General features: G+C 51.6%; 1 protein-coding gene across 3 annotated transcripts in view; it reads left to right on the top strand.

Annotated features, from left to right (window-relative positions):
- Positions 1-17,862, top strand: part of SAMD4B (sterile alpha motif domain containing 4B) — a 37,041-nt gene extending 19,179 nt beyond the window's left edge. For all 3 annotated transcript variants that reach the window (XM_075917227.2, XM_075917229.2, XM_075917228.2), the window contains exons 3-13: positions 4,551-5,033; positions 7,142-7,381; positions 7,856-7,965; positions 8,427-8,513; positions 9,310-9,616; positions 10,415-10,500; positions 10,793-10,911; positions 12,161-12,359; positions 13,358-13,481; positions 14,919-15,002; positions 15,484-17,862. In XM_075917227.2, the coding sequence (XP_075773342.1) occupies positions 4,551-5,033; positions 7,142-7,381; positions 7,856-7,965; positions 8,427-8,513; positions 9,310-9,616; positions 10,415-10,500; positions 10,793-10,911; positions 12,161-12,359; positions 13,358-13,481; positions 14,919-15,002; positions 15,484-15,512 (1,868 nt within the window). In that variant the 3' untranslated portion in view covers positions 15,513-17,862. The remainder of the gene's footprint in view (positions 1-4,550; positions 5,034-7,141; positions 7,382-7,855; positions 7,966-8,426; positions 8,514-9,309; positions 9,617-10,414; positions 10,501-10,792; positions 10,912-12,160; positions 12,360-13,357; positions 13,482-14,918; positions 15,003-15,483) is intronic.
- The last annotated feature ends 203 nt before the right edge of the window (positions 17,863-18,065 follow it).

The raw sequence follows: 18,065 nt of genomic DNA, 5'->3' as shown, positions 1-18,065 counted from the left end.
AGTAAAAAAATTATAATAATCATGCTAAACCTATACAGTTTATTTGTATTTTTCAAGAGGTTAATCAGAGAATGCTTGATGTTGAAAAAGGTCAGGATGTGGCAGGAATGGGGAAGTGAAATTTTCCTTCTGTAGATTGCAATATAACTTTTCAAAAACTTGTAACTCACCTCCTACCCCCGAAGGTTGTGGCCTTCCTGGTTGAGAGATGCCTTGTCTAAAGTCTTGTTTGCAGCCATGTTAAGACCTTCTCTCTTCTTCCTTGTGTGTTGGGAGTGGGGAATAAATGAGGAAATAAAACTGGCAAAAGCTTCAGTGTGCACACTTCAGACTTGTCTACATGGGCTTCCTCAGGAAATTAATCTGAATTAACCACAGTTGTAAACTAGTCGTACCACTTTAAACCACTGGGTGGACACCATTGTAAACTAAAGTGACCTTAATTTGATTTAGTTTAATTAACTATGGAAATGAATTATGAATGAGGCTTTGGAATTGAATTAAATTAATCAGAATTAAGGCCACTTTAATTCTTAATGAGAGCATCCAACTGGGTTTAGGGCAGTTTAATTAATCCATTTTGAATTTACACATACAGCTTACTTGAAGAGTATCCCTAGTAGACAAGTTATTTTTTTAAGTGTTGCTCCACACACAGATTTTAGTTTTAGTATAGCTGTCATTAGGGGTGTGATCATTTCGTTATAGGGGTTTTTTTTGTTTAATTTTTACATCTCTGTAATTCTGTGGAGGCAGTCCCTAGTATGGATGCTGTTATCCTAACTGGGGTATTCTTAGCTATAGGCCAGATGAGCTACAGACACCTCCCAGTATAGCTAAATCAGCATGGGTTGTGAAGGGGTATGGTCCCTGAACAACCTAGCTTTGCCACAAAAGCCACAAAGTAGATGAGGCTATTCCAGTAAAACTGTGCTTTGTACCAGTATAAGATGCATCTGCACTAGGATTGCTTTACTGCTTTAGCTCCACCAGCAAAGCACTCCTAATGGAGAACTGGCCACAGTGGTATGAAACCATATAAAACCATTGATACTGGTAAAGTGCATACATATAAAGAGACGGGAGTGTCAGTGTGTGTACCACTGTAATTATACTAATATATTTTAACTGTGTACAGACAAGCTCAAAGGCACCCTATGCTTATGTAGCTGGTCCTAGCAAAATGACTTATTGCTCCCTCTAATCTTTTCTGTCCATGCGTGGAATAAATTTTGTGCACTGAGACGTGCATCACCAGGAGAAATGCAAACCTAACTACAGTAAAACTCCATTGGTCCGGCATCAAATGCTCCGGCACTCCTGATGGTCTGGTACCATCAGGAACCCGGAAGTGCTCTGGCTGCCGGACAGTTGGAGCTGCTCTGCGCCCTGCTTCCCCGATTCAGCCGCTGCTGAAACTGACCAGCAGCTGAATCGGGGAAGCCGGGGGCAGAGCAGCTGGGGTGTTGCTGGGTTAGTCCCATAGTGCTGCCCCTCGGCGCTGCTGGACCAACCCGGCAGCACCCCAGCTGCTTTGCCCTAGGCGTCCTTGATTCAGCCGCTGCTGAAACTCACCAGCAGCTGATTCCAGGAAGCCCGGGGCAGAGCAGCTCTCCCCCAGGCTTCCTGGAGTCAGCCTCTGATCAGTTTCAGCAGCGGCTGATGTGGGGACGCCTGGGGCAGAGCAGCTGGGGTGCTGCTGGGTTGGTCTCATAGCGCCCGCCCTCGGTGCTGCAGTACCAACATGGCAGCACCCCAGCTGCTCTGTCCTAGGCATCCCCGATTCAGCCGCTGCTGAAACTGACCAGCAGCGGCTGAATTGGGGATGCCTGGGGCAGAGCCAGACTATCGGAAGAGGGGACCGGGGGTGCTGGATTATCAGATATACCAGACTATTGGAAGGGGGGGCTATGAAGGGTCTGGGGTGGCATCACCCCACCCCAGACCCCTCATAGCCCCCCCTTCCAATAGTCCGGCATATCTGATAATCTGGCACCCCCTGGGTACTAAAGGTGCCGGATTATCGGAAGTTTACTGTATAAGTGCTTTGCTAATCAGCTGTGTGGTATTGGAAGCTCTCCTAAATGTTTGCACAAGCATACAGCTTGCAGGGAACAGGGCTTGATTGTAACTGAATGCTCTGAAAGGGCTTCTCTGCATTTAAAATCTGTGGTGACCTTTTATCAGCGATGGTCTTAATGTGAGTGCAGGTCTACCAGTAAAAGAGCTCATTGGCTGTGTCTAGACTGGCAAGTTTTTCCGCAAAAGCAGCTGCTTGTGCGGAAAAACTTGCCAGCTGTCTACACTGGCCGCTTGAATTTCCGCAAGAACACTGACTTCATACTGTCCGAAATCAGTGCTTCCTGCAGAAATACTATGCTGCTCCCGTTCGGGCAAAAGTCCTTTTGCGCAAAGGGCCAGTGTAGATAGCTCAGATTTGTTTTGCGCAAAAGTGTGTCTAGATTAGCACGGACGCTTTTCTGCAAAAAGTGCTTTTGCGGAAAAGCATCTGTGCCAATTTAGACGCTCTTTTCCACAAATGCTTTTAACGGAAAATTTTTCCGTTAAAAGCATTTGCGGAAAATCATGCCAGTCTAGACATAACCACCGTGTTTTGCCAAAGCAAGGTAAAGGGAATGAAATCATCAAGTAAACCACCCCCCTATTGCAGATTCTCAGCTATTGGCAAACAGAAGCTAAGGATGCCAAATTTTTGACTTCATATCATTTCTCTCTGTGGCATTAAACTTGTTCCTTCTTTCTTTAACTCAATTCTGCCCTCTCCCAGAAAAGAGCACAATCAAAACTCTTTAGACAATTTCTATCCAACTGAAGCTAAATACGTAATCCCAACCCTGGATGTATAATGGGAAAACCCTGGTCTTCTCAGTCAAAAATAAATACTCAATTCCCATATTCAGTAGACAGTTTTCAAAGCAAAGTAAAATTTGAGCATCTGATGTTTTGTTCCTAAAAGGGACTGATCTGAATTGAAAGAACTATTGGATTTAAAAACAAGGAATAAGTAAACTTTGGAAAGTGTGTGGCTTTTGAGCTGTGAAGAAGTGTCAGATTGGAGTGTGTCAGGCCTCAGAACAGACGAGTTGTGTGTGTGTTTTTTTTTGTTTAAAGAAAGAGCTTTTGATTCAGCTAAGACTCCTTCCTCCCACTTGTGTCATGCTTCAGCTTGCATGTGAATTTTAACAGCTTCCTTCTAGAATTCCCCCATGAGAGGATTTGAAATTGGAAATGTGGCAAGCCCTGTGTAGCATGGCATCTTTTTAGCCCCAGCTTGTTCTGAGAGAGAGAGAGGATGGTCCTTGATCCCTCAAGGTAGCAAAGTAAATCTTGTCAAGTTTATGCAGGGCCTGCTGACAGCTTTCAGAAGACACATGCTGAATTGTTGGCCTCAGCCTCTGCAGCCTAGCCCTTCCCTGTGCCTTAATTTCCAGGTTAAAAATGGGAGGGGGAGAGGGAAAGGGAAAGGGACACTCACCCAGAGGCAGCTGCTCTGTCCTTTCTAAGTGTCTCTAACCCTGTCCATTCCCTCCCTCCCCCCTCAGTGCTTCCTGCACCCACTGGTTTTTACCCATCGAGTCAGCACTTGTTCAAACTATGCCTCTGATCTTCCCTTAACCAATCAGTTTGGGATTTTATTCCCTGTACCATTCAGTTGTATCCTTCCTCTCCTTTGCCAATGGTTAGACACTGACCTTTAACTTGGGAGGACCTGGTTCAGTTCCCAGCTTGCCACAAACGCCTTGACCAAGCTATTCTGCCACTGTGCCTCAGTTTCCCCATATGCAGTGTGGACGCTAGCCATTCTCTGCCTCACCATAGATGTTGGGGCGCTCCTATACAATTTGCCCCTTCCTCAGGAGAAAGCTGGGATGCACTATTCCGACTCACAAGTCCCTATGCTCTGCTAGTCAGTGCCATTCGCTTCTTGGGCTGGGCTGGCTGTGCACTTTGGTTATTTATCCAATCCCTAAATAGCTGAGAAATATCAGTCCCTCAGTGCCCCTCCCCCAAGCCTAAGTCTGCTTCAGCATGGAGCCCCCTTTCCTTTTAAAAGTCTTTTACCTTCCCCGCCCGGATTGACTCCTATCTTTAAGTGTTTGGTGCTGTCCGGGGTATGGCATTGGAAATCAGAGCCGTTGGACAGAGAGATCTGGGGAGTTCAGCTGAGGGAGGAGCACTTTTCTTTAAACCCAGGTCTGAGCCTAGCTCTGCTGCTGATCTTGGGCAAGTGCTGCCTGCCTCAGTTTCCCCATCTGTAAAATAGGAATAATGAGATTACGCTTGTAGAGTCCTTGGAGGTCTGTGGATGAAAAGAGCTCAGGGTAGTGGTATTTCAGTGTAGCAAGTTATGGGTACAAATCTTTCTTCCTGAAGCTGTTGCTAGTGTTCCACCATGCCTTTTCACTAGCTATCTTGTTCCACCCCAGAGGTGACTGCATTGATTTCTTCATGGCAGAAGTACTGGAGGAAGGAGCAGGCTCCTGTTTGTTCCTGTCCTTCACCTCTCTCTGCCCTTTCTCCCCAAACAGCTGTTATCAGCCAGTGGCACCAGGAATCAAAGGACAAGGTGGTCTCCCTGCTCCTGTCTCACCTGCCCCTGCTGCAGCCTGGCAACACAGAAGCCAAGTCTGAATACATGAAGCTATTGCAGAAAGTCCTGGCCTACTCCATCGAGAGCAACCTGTTCATTGAGGAGAGCCGGCAGCTGCTGTCTTATGCCCTTATCCACCCAGCCACCACGCTGGATGATCGTAACTCCTTGGCCCTGTGGCTCAGTCACCTTGAGGAACGCTTGTCTAGCGGCTACTCTGGCCAGGGCCGGGGCCGGCCTGACACTGCCTACCATTCACGCCAGAGCTCGGATGAGTGGCAGGGCCCGGTGGACTCGGGCATGGGGGAGCTGGGACACAGCTGGCAGGAGAAGCTGCCCCGAGAAAATGGACACTTGCCTTTCCACTCCTCCAGCTCAGTACCATCAGCCATTAACAGCATCGGGAGCAATGCAAATGCAGGTATGGTGCAGGGAGCGGGAACATGGGCAGTAGGTAGAAGCTGCAAAGGCCAATGTAAAAGGCTAGAAAACTGCCCCCAAGTAATTCCTGGAAAAAAGCTTTTACTAAACCATCAATCGTGATTTCAGAATTCCCAGTGTTGGAATTTTTTATTCAGACTGGAAATCAGGTGACCAGTGATACTGCAACAGCTCACCAAGGGTTGGGGTGGATGCTCCCTTGGTAAGTTGTTGCAGCATCAGTGATGCTCACTGAACATCTGATTTCCAGTCTGAATGTATCTAGCTTCAGCAGCCAATCATTGGAGAGTGTTCAACCTTCCTCTGCTATATTGAAGGGTCCAGGGTCAAATCCCCATGTAGGTACCTAGTCTGGGATCAAGTAATATCAGAACCTTCTCCTGAAGAGGAGTAGATTGAGTCTCAGTATCAGGTATGCTTTCCAATCACTCTCGTGGCTTTCTTCTCCTGTAGAGCTCAAAATACTTCGCTGGGGAAAGGTGAAGTGTCACAAGCTTGTTTTACCCACAGGGAAACACACAAAGCAGGCAAATTAGCTTCCCTCAGCTGGTCAGCAAGGGAGATAGGAGTCCTGAGTCCCTGAGACGTGCTTCCTTCCTCAGATTCTGCTCCGCAGAGTCCTGCTTCTGGGTGGGCCCCAGAAGAAAATATTTTGACCAAGCAGCTGGTGGAGTGGAGGGGTAGTAAAGGGTTTGGTTGGGTGGTAAAGGGTAGCAGTTGATGACAAATGAAATCTAAGCTGTGATGTTGGTGGAGGCAGGGCTTGGCCCATCAGTGCCCTGCATCTCAATGCCTCAGTTTCCCCATCTATGAAATAGGGCTGCTAATAATATTCATTGCTCCTCCATCACAAGGGGTATTCACTTATGTTTGCACGATGCTCTGGGCATATGAAGTGAAAAGTTCTTGGAGTCTTACATGCTATGAAAGCAGTTGGTGTGTGTACACATACATAGAACTGCCATAATGATTGATTAGATAAATGAAGATTGAAGATGGTGAGGGGAGTGTCAAGATGCGCTGCTGGGAGTATCACTTGATGGTGACCCCCCTCCCAATAATTGCCTCTGTTTCTGGTACAGAAATAGGAATTATTTTTAAAGCGAATCAGATTTACTCATCCCTGCTAGACACTTTTCCCTTTCCTTTCTTCTTCTCCACCTCCTCCCATTGGGATGGCTCCAGGCAGATTTCCCTCCCTGCCACCCCCAAGCATACACTTCAGTAGCTGTGTGGGGAGTAGGAGGGAAGAAAACGTGTTATTTTGAAACAAAAACAGGAACTACATGAATCAAAAAGAGGCTGCTAAACTTGACTTACCAGTGTCCCCTTTAACTTGAAAGCTGCCTCCAAGGGTGTGCCCAGGATGTCAGATTTAAGGGGGAAAACCATCTGTATCCCAGAGCAGCAATTGCTACTTACCCCGCCCCAGCCATAGTGGCACCTTACAGTCTGGATCCCTTGGCCAAACTGGACCATGCTGGTGAACCCCGCCGAGGCAGCCAGGAAAGTGGGTGATCTGTGGCGAGGGTGTGGGAGAGAGGGTAGAAGATACCTGTGGGTAGAAGATACCTGCTTCTTTTCATTGCTGCCAAATACCGCAGGGAGACCAGACTGGGGCCAAACTGCTCCCTGGCTGGCTCACAATGCTGGGGAAGCAGATGGCACACTGAGCAGGGCAGATGGCAGTGCAGTTCAGACGCAGCACCTCCACACACACCCCCAACTGATCCTTCAAAGCCCTTTGACACTGTTTGTTCCTCTGCGCAGGTGAGGGGGAGCTGGTCTAGTGGTTAGTTCCCCTAATGGATGTGGGTTTGGTTTCCAGCTGAACTGCCTGCCCTGGAGAAAGCCGCTTCCTGAGGAGATTGTCTCGACTTCTGTCAGTTGTGTCTAAGGTGAAAGGCCCCATAGCTGGGCTGGGAATTCTGCCCTTGTGGTTCTGGGGGAGCTTCACTGGGGTCATAGCCTGAATGCGGAGCGCAGGAGCTGGCAATGCAGGATTTTCAGAGTGTAAGGCCCTGAAGCGTTGGCTGCACCAATGTGTCTGGCCTGACAATGTCCTGTTCTCTGTCTTTCTCCTTCCAGCTCTGCCCTGTCAGATCCACCCCAGCCCGCTCAAGCGCTCCATGTCCCTCATCCCCACCAGCCCACAGGCCCCCAGTGAGTGGATGAGCCCCGACGAGCTGTGTGCCCGGCAGGCATTCATTCCGGGGGACCATGCGCCCCTGTCTCCGCAAAGCAGCGTGGCCTCCTCGGGCAGCGAGCAGACAGAGGAGCAGAGTGGCAGCCGCAATACCTTCCAGGAGGATGGCAGTGGCATGAAAGGTACATGGAGGAAGGAGGGGTCATCCGCTCATGCTGCAGAAGGAGGCCTGACTGCCTTGCTCCACCTGTTGACTCTGGAAAACCTGTGTAGTCCTAACAGGGGCTCCCAGCAATTTGCACAGAGCTTCCTTGGGCAGTCAGGGAGACCAGGGCAGTGTCAGTCTCACATGGGTAGTGCACAGCTTTAAAATTAGCTAGCCTTGGTCTGTAATCTAGCCTCTCAGAACATGGTCAGATGCCCTCTGTTACATAGGCCCTTTGTTGTTTGAGAAGGCCCTGCCTTAGGCCTGGATCCCTGGCTTCGAAAGGGGGATGTTGCTCTGGCTCTGAGGAGCACCAGAGCATCCAGTGCATAACACCAGCAGTCCCGAAAACCAGCTGCAGTGTCTTGTCACCATCCTGTGGCTAGAGATGCTTGGCCACTGGGTGATGGCCTAGCTCACGCTAGGGGGCCGGTCTCTCTCATCTCCACAGATGTTCCCTCGTGGCTGAAGAGCCTTCGCCTGCACAAGTACGCAGCGCTCTTCTCCCAGATGACATATGAAGAAATGATGACCCTCACAGAGCAACATCTGGAGTCCCAGGTGAGGAGGGGAAAATAGAGTCTCAGCCTTCACTCATCCTTGCACTTCTCCTCGGCAACAGCCACCTGGCAGGTCCCAGCCAGGGGCAAGAGGAGGGTGTTGTCCTAGCACACGCGTCTTTCACAGACTTGGGGGGCTAGTTCAGCACCTGCCAACTGGGAAAGTCTCTTGGGACTACCTCTGAGTATGGACTGCAGCCACCACCTCTATAGTCCCTTAGCTTCTGGTTTGATCTGATCCCTTCATTCCAGGAGCTTCTTTGGATACCTTCAGCCCAGAGCCTGAAATTCCCACCTACCTGCAGGGTGAATGCCGCAGAAAAGTGCCGAATTCCTGTTGGGATGCCTGGCACTTGGCAGGCACGTGCAGCCAAAACCTGTTCCCTGCAGGGAGTCAGTCTGTCAGGAGTGGTTGCATCCATGGCTTTCTCCTTAGCTCTTGTATCTCTTGATCCCTCACAGAATGTGACCAAAGGAGCCAGGCACAAAATTGCCCTGAGCATCCAGAAGCTGCGGGAGAGGCAGAGTGTTCTTAAGTCTCTGGAGAAGGTAAGAACTAACAGCCTCCCCTGGGAGGCCTGAGCTGGAGGCAGACTGGCCTGGGGTCCAGGCACCGAGCTGAGAGCTGGGGTTGATTCCTGGCTTTTTGTTAGGCTCCATCTGTAAATCGGGGATGGCAGGGACTGTGAGCTCTTTGAGACGTGTGCCTCTTGATTGGGACCCGCGCAGTACCCAGCCAGGGCCTCGAGGTGCTGCCCTGATTCACATAGTGGGGGCGCTGCTTGGCATTAGCCACTGTTCCCATAGCTCCTGGTATCCCCTGGTTGGGAAAGTGGCCGGGGGTGTGCGTAACCAGGAGCACCAAGAGGAGAGCAGGTGCATGGCTGTGCGCTGCTTCAGGCTCTGATGAGAAAAGGGGCTATTCACCAGCCCACCATCACTACTGGCACTGGCTGGTTTCTTTCCCTCCCCCAGCAGGGCGGCCATGGGATCGAGGAATGACAGGTAGCACCTCTGAACTGGGTCAAGGGTGTCCTGCAGGAGGGTGTGTGCTTCGATGCTGTTGGGGTTAACACTCAAGATCTCAGGGCAGGGACCCTACTGACTGGGAGCTGTGCTCAGTGGCTTGTCCTCCATTGTCTGCAACTCTTTCTGCCACGAAGGGCTGCTAGGACTCCAACCTGTGATCCCAGGTGCCTTGAGCCTGATTCTTAGCCCACTGGTCCTCTTACTCTCGGTCCGTTTTGAGACATAGGGCTGCCCTTAATTCATGGCACCCTCCCTACTCTCCCCTTCCTTTGCCCTTTCTGCTGCCGCCCTCCCCCCTTTCCCGGGCCCTCGGCAGGACATCCTGGAAGGAGGGAACCTGTGGAACGCGCTCCAGGAGCTCCAGCAGATAATCATCACACCCATCAAAGCCTACAGTTCCCTACAAGCCATGACCACGCCCAAAGAGGGGCAACAGGTAGTGCCCGAGCACCATGCAGCCCCCAGGCCATGCTTGGACAAAGCCACCAATGGGGCGGAGGACAAGGAACAAGCGGTGGACGGCTTCCCATCCCAGACGGCCTCGACCTGCGATGGGGAATCAGCCACAGCACCCATTGCAGAAGGAGACATCCCAGGGCAGTTCACCCGGGTGATGGGGAAAGGTAAGGGCATGCCTGTACCTGGCATCAGCTGTGAATCATGCCACCAGTGTCTGGAGGGCACTGTTGCTACCCCGGTGGCATTCAGGGAAAGCTAGAAAGAGGGGCACATGGATTCGACGGCATGCTCTTGTGTTGAGGAAGGGATGGTTTCCTGGAACTCATGCTGTCGGATATATGGCCTTAGTCTCTATAGACCACGGAGATGTGCCTGCTCCCTCCTCGTTGGTACACTTAGCTCATACTGGCTGATGTCTCCAGCCATGTTTCAAGTGGGTGGTGCCACTAACTCCCGTGGAGGCGGGGGGGGGGGAGGGAAGAGAAGATGGGATGACTTATCCCATCAGTTAGGGGAGGGGTGGGAACTGGGCACAGGATGCCTGGGTTCTCTGGGTGATGAAACAAGATGATGCACATGAGGGAAGGTGGCTGTGCATGTTGGGTACAGGACAGCCTGACTCTCGGGGTGGGCAGTCAGCAATCACGGCTTCTGTTCCTGGCTGGGGGGAGAGTTGGGGGGATCTAGTGGTTAAAAGCACAGGGGCCTCAACCCTGGGTCCTGTCCCATTTGTACATACAGTGTGGGGTTTAGTGGATAGAGCATGGACTGGGCAGGATTCTTGGGTTTTTTTCCAGCTCTGCTACTTGCTCACTGCTTGTCCCTGGGCGCGTCCCTTTTCCTCTGTCATAGCATCCCTGTGTATTGACCCACTTCTGGGGCATGATGCTGAGCCGTGTGTGGGGGGCAGGGCAGGGGACTATGGGAGGGCCCGAGGAGTAACCCCTCTGTTCCCCTTGCAGTGTGCACGCAGCTGCTGGTCTCCCGGCCTGACGAGGAGAACATCACTAGTTACCTCCAGCTCATAGAGAAGTGCCTGACTCATGAGGTATCATCTGTGTGGAGCCCTCCCTCTGCTCCCAGGGGCGGGGCTACTGGCTACTCTCTGGGCTTGAAGGTTCTGCTTCTCTATGCCCAAGAAGCTAGGCCCCAGGGCTTTTCTTAAGGACCTTCTCCTCCCCTCCCCCAATGTTTTGGGCTGGATGTGCCCTCGGATTCCTCCATCCTCTGCTCTCTGTAGCAAGGCACCATTGTGCCACTCCTTCCCCGGCTGCTCCCACCCCTCCCTATGTCCTGGCACCAGCCTGGCGTCCTGACAGCGCTCTCCCTCTGCACAACAGGCATTCACAGAGACACAGAAGAAGAGGCTGTTGTCCTGGAAGCAGCAGGTACTGAAGCTGCTGCGAGCGTTCCCCCGGAAGGCAGTGCTCGACATGCAAGGGTACCGCCAGCAAAAAGGGTAGGCCGGAGTGTGTGATGTGTTTGCTGGGCTCATTGGTAAAATGGCTTAGGAGTAAGGTGGGGGGAGAGCCAACAAGTGCTTTAGTGCTAAACAGCACCCCTGGGCGATCTGACTAGATGTATGGCCCACTGGATCAGACTCTCCAGGACATGGGTTCTTATCCCCGCTCTTCCTTGATATATGGCCTTGACTTCCTCAGTTTCCCCTCCTACCCTCTATTTTGACTAAGTTTTTTGTCAAAAAATTAAGCCCCAGCAAGATGGGGCCCCGATCTCAGCTGTAGTTGCATGGTGTAACCGGTGAGTAAAGGGGGAGGAGGGTCCCACCCATCCCCGGAGTCGTTTGACTCTTGGATTGCTAGGCTATAATGACAGTGAAAGGGAGGCAGCAGGACCTAGCAGTTGGGTGACGGGGACTAGGTTTTAGTTTAGTCCCAGTGCTATGGGCAGGTCACTCCCAAGGGCACAGAATCCTGAAATACACCATGTTGTGAAATCCCCCCAGCTCCATGGTTTCCTTCTGACAAGCCCAGGGAGGAGCAGGTTCTGGGATCCCAGTCCACACCAGCCGATGGGGCTAGCATGGGGGCAGTTTCTCAGAAATCCTGGTGGGCTTGGCTGGCTCATGTGAGTTTCAGAGTCCTGCTCTGTGTGGCTGAGCTGCTAGAATCACCTGTCAGATGTCCCCAGCTGACTCTTCTTCTGAATGCTTTTCACTTCTAATAACCAGCTGGAATCCATCTGCACGTGAGCAGCAACCCAGGCCTATGGAAAGCCAGTTTTGTTGGGGCCTCTCCCATCGAGTGGCTTGATTTGGGGGGAGCTGAGGGGGATTAAGGCTGGTTCAAAGGAGACTAGCTGAGAGGCAGTCTGTATCTGCAGAGGCAAAATTTTTAAGCAGCAGGTGGGGGAGGCCACTTGATTTGCCTTTAGAGAACCCATGTTTATACAGGAGTGTGGAAGGGAGCTAAGCACCATATGAAAACCAGCCCCATCCTCTAAGCTTCTCTAGTGGGGCCCTTTGCCCCCTCCCCCATGTCACTTCTAAAGATCTAGGCCAAGCTGTGTGTAATGCTCCAAGATGCTGAGATGCATTGATTGCTGTAGGAGGGGGCACGTACAACATGCCCCATGTAAAACTGGGTTGGGGAGTGGGGGCCGATCCCAGAGGTGCAGCAAGTAGCTGGAATTTCTGGATACTTCAAAACAGCCCTTATATTTTTTTTCACCTTCTCTGTTCCTCCCAGATGGGCTTTTGGCTCCAACTCTCTCCCCATAGCTGGATCTGTGGGGGTGGGTGTTGCCCGCAGAGGGCAGCGGCAGTTCCAGATGCCCCCTCGAGCCATTCCTCCAAGTCGCCTGGGGCTGCTAAGCCCAGCAGGGATTGGAGGGGTCTTGCCCCGGCATGCACTTACCAGCCCCAGCCTAGGGAGCCAGGGACGACAGGTGAGTACAGTGGGATGGGTCACTGCAGCCACGGGGTGGAGCGCAGGCTGGTTTCTCTGACCAGACTTCCCTGGGGCTCTGGCTGAAGCCCCAGATGAGCTGATGGGGGTTTTATAATGAACGGGAGCAGCGTGTACAAATCTAGAAGGGCTTGTCTGTCTAACTTGGCACATTGTAGAGCGACATCTGAACTCTGGGAAGAAAGTGGGGTCTAGTGGTTAGAATGGGGGCACCTCAGAGTCCAGTATTTCTGTGTTTTGTTCACAGACCAGCCATTAGATTCTCCATTGCTGGCGCTCTGCCTCAGTTTCTCCATCTTACTATGGGGTTAATAGACCTGCCCTGCCTGCCAGGAGGCATGTGAGGACAAATACATTAAAGATTGTGAGGCACTTGTATATTATGGTGATGGAAGCGAGATAGTATCTTAGATGAAACTGAGAGGCAGGACTGCTGGGTTGTATCCCCAGCCCTGGTGATTATGGCAGGGGAGCTTGGGAAGGGGCAGGACTTCTGAGTCTCATTGCTGGCTGTAGGAGGGGAGTGGGAGCTGTTGCAGCAGGATAAATTGATGGGGGGGCCTGCTTTTAAAGTAAGCTTTTGCCCCCCAAATGGCCTGGTATGGGGTTCCCCCTGTTTTGGGTTGGGGTCCTTACAGCAGGTGAAGAGCTGCTCTGTGATTTCCCAAAGCAGGTTTTTTCTGCCAGCCCTGAGATTGCAGAATCTTGCAGTGTCACCTGCCCTCCCATGGGGGTTGCCAGGGACTTCCCGTGTGTATGGAAGGGCCTCGTGATTCGCTCTGGCATGGGAGCCTGGTCCCCACTCCCACTGCGGCATTAGCCCATTGCATCTTTGAGGGGAGTGGGACTCCGAGTTACCCCAATCCTTTGCTGCTATTGAACGCTGACTCTGGATCTCCCATGTGCCAGGCGAGCTTGGGGGATCCCACGGGTCTGTGCCTGTGTCCTCTAGCGCTGTCTTCCCCTCTCTCTCCACAGAACCTATGGTTTGCCAATCCTGGGGGCAGCAACAGCATGCCCGGCCAGAGCCGCAGCTCGGTCCAGCGCACCCATTCGCTACCCGTCCACACGTCCCCGCAGGCCATTATCATGTTCCCCCAGGGTGAGTAGCCAGGTCGCTCTCCTTCCAGAGCCAGTTCTTGGCAGGCTTTGGGCAGCATGTGATCTTGGGGAGTCTCTTTTGCCCAGCTCAGGCCTGCAGGAGGGCATCTGGAATATTGCATCCAATTTTGGGCCCTCCAGTACAGAAAGAATGTGGACAAATTGGTGAGAATCCAGCGGAGGGCAACAAAGATGATTAGTGGGCTTGAACACATGACTTATGAAGAGAGGTTGAGGGATTTGGGCTTCTTTAGTCTACAGAAGAGAAAAATGAGGGGGCATTTGCTAGCAGCCTTCAACTACCTGAAGGGGGTTTCAAAGAAGATGGAGAGAGGCTGTTCTCAGTGGAGACAGAAAGCTGAACAAAGAGCAATTGTCTCGTTAGTGGTGGAGGTCTAGATAGAATATTAGGAAAAACTATTTCACTAGGGGTGTGTCTAGACTACTGAGTTTTTTTGGGTTTGTTTTCTCCAAAAAAAGTGGCATTTTTTTGGAAAAAAAAGTCACCTGCATCTAGACTGCCGTTACATTCTTTCTAAATTAAATTGAAAGGATGCAGGTTTTTTGAGATTGGTAAACCTACTTTTACCAGGAAGAACGTTTTTGTGTGTGTGTTTTTTTTTTTTTTTTTTTAATTAAAAGAGCTCTTCGAAAGAAGGCTTTCTTGAATGCAAACAGGGCTTTTTCAAAAGAGAGCGTCCAGATTGCCTGTGTGCTCTCTTTTGAAAAAGCGGATCTCTTTTTTGAAACCCTTGTGGCTGTCAAGACTATCTCTTTCAAAAGAGGCTGGTATTCTAGACCTTAGGAGAGTGGTGAAGCACTGGAATGGGTTCCCTAGGGAAGTGGTAGAATATCTATCCGTAGAGGCTATAAGTTCCTGCTTGACAAAGCCCTGGCTGGGATGATTTAGTTGGGCGTGGTCCTGCTTGTGGTAGGGGGTTGGATTTGATGACCTGCTGAGGTCTGTGCCATCAACTCGCTCTCCTCCTCTCTGGCTCTTTCAGCTGCTCTGTGTAAGCCTGCATTGTTCCTCCCCAGAGCATGCTGAATGTGTTGGCAAGCAGTGTCGACCTGCTGCAAGTCCGGACTCCTGGCTTCTACCCCCAGCTGTGGGAGGGGCGCAGGATATAGTGGGTTGAACAGTGAGGACTGGGAGCTTGGACTCCTGAGTTCTACCCCCATCTCTCTGATGGGCACAGGGTCCAGTGGGTTAAAATGGGGTGCTGGGAGCCACAACTCCTGGGTTCTCTCCCCGGCCCAGTCACTGGCTGTTTTTCAGTGGAGACAGTGGGAGTACAGGGATTAATGCAATGAGCCACCAGCTGAGGTTCTGAGCTGCCACAGCAATTGTGTGAGTGCTGTGTTACCCCAGTGTCTGTCACCCAGAAGGGAGTTTGGGTCCACATGACTGATCCCCTCCTCCTGCCCCCCTCTGTAGATTGCCAGATCCCTGGAACAGACCTGGAGATCAACCCCACGCTGGAGTCACTATGCTTGAGCATGACAGAGCATGCACTGGGCGGTGAGATACAGGGTTAGCCCTGGGGTTGTGGGGAGGGGGGAATGTTCAAGGAAGATACAAAACCGCAGGTTCATAGGAGACCAAGATGGGTCCCAAGCCTTTTCTTGGTCCCCTTGACTCCATGCCGGAGTGAGTTCCCACAGACCTGGGTCACAGCCAGATGCATGGGGTGTGAGAGTCCAATAGTGTCCTTGTCTGCACTGGGGCTTGCGTGGTGGAATGGGGTTTGCAGCTGGGCATAGTCGGCAGTCTGACCCTAGGCCATGACCTCCTATGGTGCTTGGCAATGAAGGGGGCCTGGCAAATTCCTTTAAGAAGGCATCTCTTGTGCTTAGCTGCAGTCACGGCCTTAAAGGGGCTTTGTTATCCAGGCATGCAGAATTGCTGGCCATTTGGCCCCAACCCAGCCATGGGACAACAAATTGTCCACTTCTGCCAGCAGCTGCATTCAATGCTCTGGTCCTGTTTTCTCTTCTAACAGATGGCACCGACAAGACCTCCACCATCTGACCAGCCTCGAGGACCTGCGATTCCTGACATGCTTTAGGGGTTTATCTTTATTTTTGGGGGGGGTGCTTAAAGGGGCGGTTGAATCTTCCACCCCACCCCCCTCATATCCTTCCCTGGCATTTGCCATCAACTCTGCCACAGCAAGGGGTTGGAAGAAGCTCTCACTACAATCTTACCATCTTATACGTTCTAATATTTTTCTACTTTATTATTACTTTAACTATGGTTTAATACTGAGCTGCGCCCTGTAACACCCAGGGTACCGTTGAAGCCAGAAGCAGCAGGATCTTGGGTCATGCGTATGTGTGTGTCCTCCCCCAATCTCTCCTGCCCATCCTTTCTCAGCATGGGGAAGAAGAAAGCGCCCGAGGGAGGAGTGGGGAAGGAGGGATAAAGCACACCTCTCATTCACTTTTCTCTGCATCCTGGGGCAGGGTGGATGTTTTTGGCCAATGCTGGTTGCCGTGTAAGGCACCGGGAGGCTAACCTGGCGAGCTGGTTTCTTCTGGGTTAGCCACCCGCCTGCTTTTTGCACCCAATACATGTGATGGAGGGCAGATTGGGGAGAGACCCCCTCCATGGATAGGGCCAGTAACTTTTCTGGACCTGTTAAGTGCCTGTAACTTCCCATCCCCACCCTCCCTTCCGTGATTGCTTGGGGGCGGGGCCATGCCATCCTCCGTAAGAAAGGAGGCTGGGGGTGTGGCTTTAGAGGGTCCACACACTTCCCTATAAGAGCAGGGTTTGGGGCATGGCCTTTGGGGGCACCCTGCCCTCCCCCATGGGACAAGCAGTGGATTCAGGGAGAGAAGCCATGCCCCAGAGAAGGGGTGTTGGGTTGGGGCTGAAAAGGAGGGATGGGGGGGATACCTGGGGGAGGGGTTGGAGCATTGGAGGGATTTTAACAGGAGGCTGGTGGGTGTTGGTTTAGCTGTGTCTGAGGCCTTCAAGGTCAGTTTGGTTGAGGGGTATGTTCCTCCCCCCCAGCTCCCGCATGTGAGCCCCTGGCAGAGGCTGTTCCCGCACAGGGCAGACCCGCCCAGATGAATTGGCGGCTCATCCCTGTTGGGCCCTGAATGCACAAGTCACCTGCAGCTCGTCTGTGTTGGCAGTGCCGTCAGGCTGAGCTCAGGTAGCTGGATTAGAGCACCCCGTCCTGGCCAGGGAGCCGCAATGCCCGCGTCTGTGTGGCAGTGCACTGGGGTGGGGGCTCGTGATGCTAATGAACTTGCTGGGGGGCTGAGAAAGGGCTGTGAAGCAGGGAGTTGTTTGCAAGCTCCTTTGGGGTGGTCTGGAATGCATACACACCCCTTGGGGGGGGGGGCAGAGAGGGACAGAGCTGTTCCTTAAATGCCTTGATGGGGATATAGAGGGAGATAAGGATTGAGCCCTGCTGAGCTGGGGGGGAAATCAGGTAGGAGCAAGCCTTCCCTTAACCCCCAAGGTGTGTGTGTGTGTGTGTGAGTGTGTGTGTGTGTGTGTGTGAGAGAGAGAGAAACAAACAAACAAAAACACTACATGGGCTGGGGGTGGGAGGAGCCTGTAGGCAGGGAATGGAGACTGGGGAGTGGGGGTGGCTTTTACCCATCCCAACCCCCTTTTGATTGGATTAACCTATTTATTTCCTTCTGATTTGCAACTCTTCAAAACAAAGAGATTTAAAAACTTACAAATTTTCCCTTCCCCAAATTCTGCTCCTACAAGGCACCAAAGCTTGGCTGGGCTTGAGGGAAGGGACCCCCCATCTCTACCACCTTGTGCAGTCAACAGCTGGGCAGAGAATTGGGGTTACCCAGAGGCTTGCAGAATCCTCAGATGTCCAGGGGCAGCGGGGTGGGGTTCCCACTGGGGATTTGAGGGGGCAGCAGGGAATCTGGGGGAGAAGTGGGGTTTGCAAGATCCCCATTGATTTGTTTTGGGGGGAGCAGGGTTCTACCCAAACCTAGGTACAATTTTGTCTCTTTCCAGAGAGCTGCCCCAAGACAAAAAAGTCTGATGTCTCCCCAGACCTCTGCAGTGTGGGGAGAGGAGCATGCCCCAAAGTGGATGACTCCCACCATCTGAGCCCCTCTCTTTGGTACAAAAAAAAACCCCTAGCTGTTTAAATTTTAAAGGCCTTTCCAAAGTATATACTGAATAGTAGTGTGTACAAAAACACCCTCCTTTCAGGGGGCAACCTCCCCAAACCTATTTCTACAGTAGAGAGCCAAGATTCCTGTTTCAGATAGAAATGTTATTTTAGATACATTTTATTATGGATAACTTTTGTTATGACTATGGCTGGTAACCATGAATACGTTATTAAAAAACAAAACGGAAAAAATTTTACAAAAAAACCACAAAAACCCCATCAGCCCGTGTTAGCTGGCTCTTTGTCTTGCTCACCCCTGGCTCTTGCTGTCTGTGTGAAAGAATGTGCCCCTGAACAAAGTCCAAGACCTCCCTATGGAAACCCCAAATACCCTCTCTGATAAAGCTGTACTTATTTTGTAACCCTGCTTTTATTCTTGATTTGTTTGAGGGGCTTGGGTGGACAAAGGTTAGGGCCAAGAT

Source organism: Pelodiscus sinensis, chromosome 18 (genome assembly GCF_052426305.1).
Source record: "Pelodiscus sinensis isolate ZL-2025 chromosome 18, ASM5242630v1, whole genome shotgun sequence".
Lineage (NCBI taxonomy): Eukaryota > Metazoa > Chordata > Testudines > Trionychidae > Pelodiscus > Pelodiscus sinensis.
This window is presented reverse-complemented; position numbering and strand designations above follow the sequence as displayed.